Below are 11162 nucleotides of genomic sequence, written 5' to 3'. Positions count from 1 at the left end.
TATTCAGTGAAATTATGTTTCTTAAAAGTTACAAAACTTATGAGTTTTCCTATGTATTATCTCACAATTCGTTAATATTGAAACAACCAATATTATTATTACATTAAATTCATTATTAATTACCAAACAAAGCTGAATCAATTTAATTTAAATAGACAATCACGTTTACTTATTTTTCATAAATTTCTGAGGCATAGGTACTTAAATAAATTCATTACATCATATCATCATGTTAGTTTAAAAATACAATTTTAAAGTACTTATGCTATAAGTTTTTATCTACTTGTTTATAGAATTAAAGGTTGATTGTATATCAACGCTTTTGACTCAACAGTTCATTTAGATCAATTGTTCTTCAATTTTGACGAGAGACCTCAAGGTTCATTAATAATAAACTACGATTACACTAGCTACTAACAACCAATTTAATTAACTATTGAAAAACTTCTTGGATTATTCATAAAGTAATTAATCAATTTTAGGCCACTCAGCAATCCGTGTTTTAAACGAAAAACAATGATCAGAAGGAAAACAATCAGTTAAAAGAGTAAGTGTACAATTTTGGAGAAATATAACAAAAAGCAAAGATTTTTAAAACAATACCCGCATACAAGATATTCAAGAAAATATTATTTTTGATAATTCTTTATTTTAATATGCATAAAAGTAACACAAAAATCTCATTTTTAATAGACATACTAATATTTTAATTATTTTTAAATTAAACAAATTATTATATATGATGTCATGATACTTATACATAGGATTATGACATAGGATTCTTAAGGAAAAATGCTCTTCATAAATGACGATGCATTGGCGAGTCCTCTCGTTTTACAAGTGCCTAAAGACATCGGTGACTACTTTTCATCAACTGCCACATCACTAGGATAATTAACAAAAGATAATAAAGCGTCGGTTGGCCAGCATTCTAAGCACGGACATATGATAGCTGCGCGCAAGTCTTCATCATCAGCAGAATCGGATCCTGTGGATTTTGAATACATCGCCAAACACATAAGTGTTGCGTCACTATAAGGTATGCCACTACCAAGTTTATAATTTGCAGAGTGGCATAACTTATTCTAAGTATTTATGACCATACTAAATCTATGATAGCAGCAGTGATAGCCTAGTGGGCAGCAGTGAAAGCCTAGTGGTTAAGAAACGCGGCTTCTCGATCGAGGGGTCCGAGGTTCAAATCTCAGGCACGCACCTCTGATTTTCAAATTTATGTGCGTATTAGAAATAAAAAATCTTAAAGGTATGTGAAGTCTACCAATACGCACTTGGCCAGCGCGGTGGACTATGGCCTAATCCTTCTCATTCTGAGAAGAGACCCGTGCCCAGCAGTGAGACAGTAATGGGTTGATGATGATGATGACTAAATCTATTATTTCATCTCTTTCTATCATACAAGGGTTTGATTAACCCCCTTAATAACTTTCCAAACACAGATACCAGTGAGGCACATATTTCCCACCCTTTCTTCACAATCATATAAAGTCTGCATAAAAATCCTGGATTCAGCTAATGGATAGTTAAATATGTTTATTTAAAAAGATGTTTATTTTTATACAAAAGTAGTTTGCTACTATTTTAGTCTCATGTCAATACTACGAGCTATAAAATTGCAGATGCTTATTCTTTGTAACTAAATTAATGTGATAAAGTATAAAAGTAAAGAGATCCATTCTTCCCAGATCGTAAACTGTATAATAAAATAACAACATCTTATCTATCATCTTGGGAGATCACTTAAGTGCACGATCGTGATATTCTTCGTTACGTTCAAGATTTTGTATGACTAACGATATGTGAGTAATGTAACTTTTTATATTTGACAGAAGAGGTAAATTGGCATTTTTATTTCTTATACGAAGAATAGTAGTCTACATACTCGTTTATTGCTGCGGAATCACCAGTTTATCTAGCAGAAAACTTTTCATTAATGTAATCAGATTTAAAGTATGTTTTCCTAGACACAATCATAACTTATTTATTAATTACATAGTTATAAACTCAAATAGTTAAAAGTGATGTTTAATTTACTGTTACAGTTCATAATGGGATATGGTAGCTCATCGAAACAATTGCAGGTTGCAATTATTTCAATCGTAATTTTCAATTTTTCAAAAAATTAGATATATTTGAGAACATTATTTTATTTCGCATATAGTAATGTACTTAACTGTACATTGGATAACAAGTTTGTACTTATGGGCTTCTGGTTACAATTGATAAGACTAGATTAGGAATCTAGATTAAGATTAGGTACTTATTTGGTTTTAGCATTTTACAAAGCGAGTATTATACATTTATTGCCGTTTATTGTGCTGGTGCATCCTTGTTTTCGGTGGGCTGGTAGCCGTTCTTGTCAGCGACGAAGGTTACTGAGATCTGCTGGCCATCAGGTGCGGTGTACTTGTAACTGCCCTTAACAGACAGGCCCTGCTGGTCGGTTGTGTTCTTGTATTCTCCCTGCTCTTGTCTTGAAGTGCCGTCGCTTGTCTCGAACCTAAAATTAAATTCTTGTTACAATCATGACCTTATTTCTTACATTTATGATTATCATATTTATTTTTCTTGTAATCAATTACATAGTTAGATTTATTCTTAATTATCATAGATGAAATAGTACCGTCTTTTTATAAGTTCTCCCTGTTAACGTTTTTAATAACAACACCTATTTTTAATGTTTATGCAAGAGGATAATTTTACTTTTATGTCTAGTTCTTTATTCATTCATTTTTAATTTACATTTAGCTCTTGATGAATTAATTATTAATTAATTAATTAATTATTTTTAATTTACATGAACGAGATTTTAATCCATATTTACATGTTTTTAAAAAATCCCTTATTAAATTACAAAATGGTACTGAAGTAATACATATATCTGATTAGATATTCAATAAAATCAATATCGAAACATAATATTTCATGTCCTTGTCTGAATATATTAAGCAATTCACTTACTCAAAGTTATAGCCATCAACATCGACTACAGAATCCTGCTTGACAATCTGCACTGGGGGTTGCGCCTGCGCCGTGTCTTGCGGCAACGCGCAAACCACCGCCAACGCGGCCAGGGCGAAAAGTGTCTGAAAAATAAATAAATTAGTTAAAAATATTATAAGTTAACATACTCTAACTTTTGGTTTACAAATGCGTATTTGTTGTTGTTGTGTAAATGGCAGAACTATTAAACCGAAATAAATACTTTTAATATAAGATCTTATGTCGGAACTTGACATTGTTAATAAAATTGATACCTCCATCACTGATTTTATATACAAAGAGATCTGGGTTCAATCCGCGGGCGGTCTAAACAATAAATGAAAATCGATTTCTGAATGTTAGTTTTTGACATATTTGTATTTGAGTTTATGACATTGTTGTTTATTGAAATTTTCCATACGTTGTCTGTTAATGACTACAAAAGATATGTACGAGAACGGTTTAGCTGGTAGATACCAATTTTTTGTTCTATGAGGCCTTTAGATAAAAGCCTATGTGAACAAAGAATTACTCTTTTCTTACTGAACTCGATAGTAATACTTAAGAATTAACAACATTCCTAAAATTGTTAATTATTATAGTACAGGTGTAGTACCTGAGGACAAGGACAACTCTATCTTTTTTCACCCTTACTACACTTTTGACACCACTTCAGTCTTTGATATAAGCGGTGCGGTGCGTTTAAAGGGTTTTACAACCTTTGATGCAGATGATTAAAAAAACTAAAACACTTACGATTTTCATCATGTTGATAAAAATGTTGAACACAAGAAGTGGATGTGGATGGCTGGACGAGTCCTGAACGTCTATGGTCTGAAGCTCACACTTGTGCTATAAATATCATGCCAATGTATTGGCAATGAGGTGTTTCATTGCCGACCAGAGGTGTTAATAACAATCATGCAAACAGTTTATTTAAGGTGATCCAAGAAAACGTTACTGGGATTTGTCAATTGTGTAAATATATTGTTTGCGAGCAGTCGCGTGAAGCGTGCATCACTTAACCTACATACGTGATCTGTTGTTTTGGAAACATCCTTCCAAAAAAAGGTACTTAAGTATTTGCGTTACTCCGAAATAAAATTAAATTTTCAGACTTATTCTCTCCATAGCTAATATCAATTAATTCAAATATTCAGACAAAGACGAATGTTTACCATACCGAGTAATATAGGATATATGTAAATCTCAAGAATCACACATACTTTGAAATTATACGCTTGTGCATAGGTATTTATTTCAAGAGGTGGGTGAAACTCACTCATGTGCATGCGGACCACTCGTAATAACATGGAGCTACCAAAGCTATGAGATTCTATTAAACTAGAGTAAATAGTAAACTGAACCATCATTAGGTACCTTTATTATTTTCCACGAACACTCGTAATTAATACTCAATCAATGCAAATGTTGCCTACCAAGGATCGTTTGACCATATCTAATATGTTCGTATTACCAGATTGCGATCTTTCGTTGACAAAACATTGTAAAGATTGATTATAGACAACGACCGTTATCAAATGATGTAACGAGTACATATGTACAAATAAGTATTTCAATTAATCAGTAGAGTAAAATAGGCGTAACTTAAACGCCCACTGTATAAGTTGCAATTGTAATGAATTAAAACATTACATTATAAAATGAAATTTTGCATCCGCTCCCGCAACTTATAAATTGTAAATATTCGGTTATTTAAATTTGATACGATCATCAATAATTCAAAATCCAAGTACAACTTTGACCTTTCTAACGTTGTATGCATATCGATTTGTCGTCGATGTTTGTTTAATGTACATACATTCTTGCGAAAAATTGAAGTTGTATTGTGTTTTCATTGAGCTCTTCTTTATTGCGACGAATACGGCACGGCACGGCAACGGCACCAGTCTTAATATCTAAATAGGCGACCCAAGTGTAAGTACTGCGTGTACCAAAGGAATTCCGCGTATCAAAAGGAAGAACAAAGCTCTTATAAATAACAAATTTTACAGTTTGTTATTGTGTTTTTTTAATGTAGCTATCAGAACAGGACCAGAGAACTGTTCACTAGATAAATTAAATCCCTTTCTTTTAAGTTTTGAGGGGTGTGGTAAGGGAGACATACTTTTTCGTGGCGTTCCAGCTTAGTTCTCAGGGGTAGCAGTGCATCTGCGGCCGAAATCACGTAGGAATATGTAGTCCTATATGGGATTGATTACAGATGTCCAGTATTGTTGATTACACGTGAGTCGGCAGTAGCCACTTACCATCGGGTTGACTGCATACTTCTATATTATAAAAATGTCACAGTAAGTAAGCAAGTGGCACGCTTAGTTACATACAGATGTTGGTACACGTTCTTTCTGTTTTAATTACTGTCTTTATACGACACTGACAATATTCACGGAAACTCTGAAGGCATCGGTGCCGTGCCGTGCCGTTGTCGTCCCAATTAAGCAGTGCCCATAGTCATCTCTACTTAGAGTAAATATAACCCATTTATGACTATGAAACTTATACATTATAATACGTAACCACCCTTGAGACTTACTATAAAACGTATCGTATGTTTCGTAGTCAATTTTCATTTTTACCGTTTATCCAGAATATTTTGATCGATTTGTGAAATATTACTTTGAAAGAAAAACTTAGTTTTAATCAGATGTAATGGTAGACAAGACAGTTACTAATTTCATTAAAAATAATAGTGATATACTATTTTTAATGTCACTCATATTAATTACCTGTAATTAGAAACTCCTTGATTGCATCTTAATATTTGCATATTTTTGAGTATTGAAAAAAAATCTAAGTAAAAAATGTATTGGAATTTTTAGTTCCTACTCTCATAGTTCTCAAGAGTAACAACACATCTATGACTGGCTTTAGTATTTTTTTATAATATTGGAGTAACAGATGAGCATGCAGTCCACCTAATGGTAAGTGGCCACTGCCGCCCATGGACATCTGTAATCAACCCCAGATAGGATAACATATTCCTACCTGAGGTCGCCCACAGATGCGCCGCTACCCCTGAGGACTAAGCTGGAACGCCTCGAAAAAGTATGTCTCCCTTACCACACCCTTCAAAACGGAACTCACCAGCGCCTAACACTGCTGTTGCGGTGGTGCCACCGGAGTCGAACCACATAGGGTTCAAATCCGTTAGTAGAACCAATTTTCTAAATAGAATTGGTTACAGATGTACAAAAAATCTCAACGATCGTAAACAAAAGAGTAAAACAACTGTTATTGGAAAATTCAACGTAATAAAACAGGAACTTCTAATCATTGAATGACGATCAAAAATTAAGCTTCTCACAAACTATAATTACATGATGATGGACATAAAGGTCAAGAGTAGTAGGGATTCACCGGTTCTGGGGCACCGATTTTCCCCCCTCCCCTCTCTATTCACCGGTTGTGGGGCACCGACTTTTCCCCCTCGCTTCCCCGTCCCCCCGCTGCCCTGTTTGCCACGATCGAGGGGCGAGCCCGGCTAAAAAAAAAAAAAAAAAAAAAAAAAAAAAAAAAGTTTGGTGTCAAAATGGGGGTTTCCGACCACGCCCGATCGATTGCACGCATTTATTTTACGCTATCTCCTTTGCTTACGAAGTTAGCTTTTATGAATAACGACCTCTAATTCATTATCTAATCACCTCCTTATCTCATTAAGCTCGCTATGTCCATATAACAATACGGACCTTACTTATCTAATCACCACTCGCTGTCCTCACAACATAATAGGGTCATTATCACTGTGTCGTTAATGATGGGGGTATGCGCATGGTAATGCAATAAAAAAAAACTTCGTATTGACATTGTTTATTATTTCCAAAACAACCTTTTGAACAATTGCGATACTACAATATCGTTTATCAATTTATCCTCACAAAACAGGCTTAAAAAATCTCTGAGTGTATTTCCATAATACATGTAATGCAAGTATGTAAGACTATATTCTCCACAAACTGAAGACCAATCAAGTTGTATTCTATATCTATTAAAATCCCAATGCTTTGCGTTCCTTCTGAAAAAGGCTTTGTGATGGCCTGTTGGTGGTCGGCCATATGAATCAAAATACCCACCGATGCCATTTCTGTCTATGTACATGCCTACCCAGTGAGAGCCTGGTTCACTGTCAGGGTCCAAATTACTTATCAAGTACATTGGAGTCTTAACGTATAGCGGTAATCGGTTTGCTGCATAGACATTGTTTTTCAAGCTACAATGAATTTTACTTAAATGCTTCTGAATCTCGATTGTATCCATTGTGCATGCCTACTTATCGATACCTCTGATAGGTACAATACACTATTTACAAATGCAGAGCAAAATTATCCAAACCTTATATTTAAAGGGACGCAATATGGTTTAACTCGAATGAAAGACTTCAAATAGGTATAATATATTACATTTATTAGGCTTTTACTTACATCTAAGTATATAAATTTATCTTAACTACTGTAGTCGACGGTTACATTTCGGTTCTTATCAATTTCAATAACGTTATCAAACTCTGCATACACTATACAGTTAATAGTTTCGGTTAGAGTTGATTCAAACCGAACTTCTACCCTTACACTGCCATGCTTTATAAGATTCCAATGAGTCATGGAATTTGATGACAAATCAGGAGTTAGGTCAAACGCTAATAGGCAGTAACCTTTTGCATATTGCTCCCTAGATATTCCATTACCTTCATTTAGAAAATGTATACCAGTCCCCGAAAATAAAGTGTGATAGGCTGCAGTAAAAATATCATTCTCGAATGATGGTTGCAATGCTTTTGAAGGTATTTGTTGGCCATCAATATATAAACAAAATGTGTTCATAGCATAGTTTTCAAAATTGAATGGATTTTTAGTAAGACTTCCATTGAATGCTGTGTTGTTTACAAATCCAACTATACATCTTTTAGGTACTTGCCCCAGAAAAATGTTGTCAAGAGTCTTTCCCTGAACCCCTGATGGTATAGTTAAAACTTTGACTTCAGCTCGAGTAATAGGATATTTTGCTGTAGTAGAGGCTAAGACTTTTTGATGTGCGAGGAGTACAGTTGGATTTATTCGTGCTCTACGAACAATAAGAGTTGCATCCGTAATGCATACTTTACATTTTATATCAGTAGAAGAACCCATCAGATTAAACGATTCTCTTGAGCGAATTAATTTGACACTCATTTGAACCCCATTAATTAAAAACTTTTCTTGGTTAAATATATCACCATGTAGATGTCCAATCATTTCTATTTCTTTACTTTCAGATGCTAGTTTTTGTCGTTTCAGAAATCCAGGATTTGTGTTGTCTGTTGAGTTCATTTGACCAGCTGCATCTTCATACCAAAGACCACAAGTCAAATGAGATTTCTTTGCGGCAGGAGAGTAGTTCAGCAGAGTTTCCAAATAAGCACGGTAAGCATATGTATTATTAGGTGGTGACACAAGTTTTTGATTTAAATATACATCTAACTGGCTGAATAGTGAGTGTAACCAGTTATTTATTGGTGCTATTACTGTGGGTGTGCTCACTTTTGATGAATCTAGGTTAACTATCTTTGCTTTAATATGTATTAACGTATGCGATAAATCTAGGTAATCGTCACCAGATCCTGGTACTTGAAATTCTATTGGTCCATCATCAGCAAGAGACGAAATTGGTTTGTAATGAATCCAAATACCATTTTCAATACTTGTTTGTGTTGATGGCAATGCAAATAAATCTAGTTCAGACTTTATACATTCACAAGAATGACTATGTAAGAAAGACATAATTCCTTAAATTTATTAGTTATGAAAAAATATCTTTTATGTTGGCACGAGAAACTGCCAATTTTTTAATAGCTTTCACTTTAGCAGCTGAGCGTGCACTGAGTGAGGAAAGACGCTTTCTCTTCGTTATATACCCCGATCCAGACATGTTTATTCTATCAATTTTTTCATCAACTTTTCGTTTTAAATTGGAACTAGCGTCCTTGAGGCGAGATTTTATTGAATCCTCCATGGGTCGTGCATTCACTAAGTCCGACAAAATACCAACTCCAGCGCCTAGTGCTTCTTTTCCTATAACTCTAGCACCCCTTGAAAGCAAAGGTAAAACTGATCTAAACAAGCCTCCTAAAAAACTGCCAATGCCATGACCACGTTGAAACGCGGCTCCTTTATATATTACTCCAATACCAGAACCAGCTTGATGGGAATAATAATGTTCGTAGGGGCAAGTCATATTATTATTATTATTATTATTATTATGAGAAAACATTGTTGTGTTTTTTAAAGTGAAGTTTGATACACACAGTTCCAAATTGAAATGGTATCTTTTGACCAGTGGTTGACCTTATATCTATTTCAATAGTGTCAAATTCTCGTCGCATGATTGGTAAATAGTGAGGAGGTGAAAAAACATGCATTTTATTCGCCCCATAAATATATTTCATTGGATCTAATGGTATAATTCTTAGTAAAGGAGTCATGACGTCACCTACTATCTGTGGTTCAACTATATCGCAATATACAAATAATTGTGATGGTAGACCTAAATGTAAATTTGCAGGACACTTTCCTGTGTTTCTTTCAATGAGATTCCTGTCAGGTTCAAACCCAAGTTGAAACGACAGCTTAGGAGATAGCTTCACTGATCTTATTGATTTATCGGTAACAGAAACACAAACTAATTTTGATACTTCATCATAACGAAATTTTATATTTTCCTTTGTATTATTTAAAGCTACCAAAATATGATCTATGTTGTCATAATTCGTCGCTGGAATATGAGTCTTGTAATATACTAAGGATGGTATTTGATCGCCTGGCATGGTCATGGATTTTGTAATATATATAATATTTTCATGTTCTTGTACAGTAAACATGGTACATGGATATTGAAATTCGGCAACTCCAACTGACCATTCCCCATCTAGCGTTAAGGATTTTGGTAATTTTGTTGAAAACTTCGTTGTTTTGTTATCAGGAAAGTACTCCATAGAACTGTTACTTAGCAATGTTAAATAGAAACTTTCTTTCATCATATTTTTTCTAATTCAGAGGCCAACACCCAGCTATTAAATTTATCTGGATAACCTTTCCACTTCACCAACACTTGCTTTCTGACACCAGAATATCGCGTACTGATTATTTTATCTATTTTATAACTTGAGGTAGGATTATAAGATACCTTTTGTAACTCCTTTTCATAGAAAGTCCCACTTATTGTTTCATTTTGTAAGTCTTTCAAAGTGTATACAACCCATGGAGACCGATCTATAATTGAGGATATAATAAATATTTCATCACTCCAATTAGATTCATATCCTTTTTGAAATATATGCTTATACTTGGTTATTCTTACATAGTCACCGATGTGGAAGTTAGGTAATTGTGTTGTTGCTTCTGTTTGTTTCTTATCTCTATCATATAAATTATTCCATACAGTCATAATATTATGTGAGTTAACATCACAGGGGCACATTTTAATACTTGAATGATAACTATGATTATATGCATATACCAAGTCTTGTAAAACATCAATATATTTATAAGTATTATTGTGTGTAAAATAACGCCACATCTTCATTTTGAGGGTTCTTTGAAATCTTTCAACAATACTTGCTTTAATATCGGGATTATTAGTAGTATAGTAATTTATATTTTTACTTTTTAAATAACTTTGCACATCTTTGGAAATAAATTCTGTACCCTTATCAGACTGAATATGTATGGGTGTTGCATTAGCTTCAATGAAAATACTTTCAAAACATTCTTTAATATTAAATGAATTTTTATTTTTCATAGCTCTTACAAATGCATATTTGCTAAATACATCAATTACACAAAGAATAAAGTTAAATCCATCATTGTACTTAGAATATGTTCTCAAATCACTTAAATCCGCTTGCCAAAGAATATTGAAATTTGACAGTATGTATTTGTTACGGGAAAACCTTCTTGTTACAGGTTTATGTAATGTGTATGTTTCTTGTGAGCGTAGCCAATCTTTTACATCTTCTCTTTTCATTTTACCTTTCATAGCTTTGGCTAATTTATTAATACTACCGAATGCAGCAGGATGAGAAGGGTTATAATAAATACTATTTATTTCTAATAAGGGCTCCATTTCTCCCAGACTAATTTTTTCTTGGGTTTTACTTTTTCTCTTTCAGT

General features: G+C 33.7%; 1 protein-coding gene across 1 annotated transcript; it reads right to left on the bottom strand.

Annotated features, from left to right (window-relative positions):
• Nucleotides 1-2179: 2179 nt before the first annotated feature.
• Nucleotides 2180-3819, bottom strand: CPR24 (cuticular protein RR-1 motif 24). The gene is made up of 3 exons (XM_073085007.1): nt 3757-3819; nt 2980-3104; nt 2180-2518 (listed from the first exon to the last, which is right to left on the bottom strand). Exons 1-3 carry the CDS (start codon nt 3766-3768, stop codon nt 2329-2331), a joined length of 327 nt encoding a protein of 108 aa, XP_072941108.1. The 5' UTR covers nt 3769-3819; the 3' UTR covers nt 2180-2328.
• Nucleotides 3820-11162: the final 7343 nt, after the last annotated feature.

This window comes from Epargyreus clarus, unplaced genomic scaffold (genome assembly GCF_041222505.1).
Source record: "Epargyreus clarus isolate Ecla_fem2 unplaced genomic scaffold, WU_Ecla_fem_2.2 ptg000021l, whole genome shotgun sequence".
NCBI classification, from domain to species: domain Eukaryota; kingdom Metazoa; phylum Arthropoda; class Insecta; order Lepidoptera; family Hesperiidae; genus Epargyreus; species Epargyreus clarus.
This window is presented reverse-complemented; position numbering and strand designations above follow the sequence as displayed.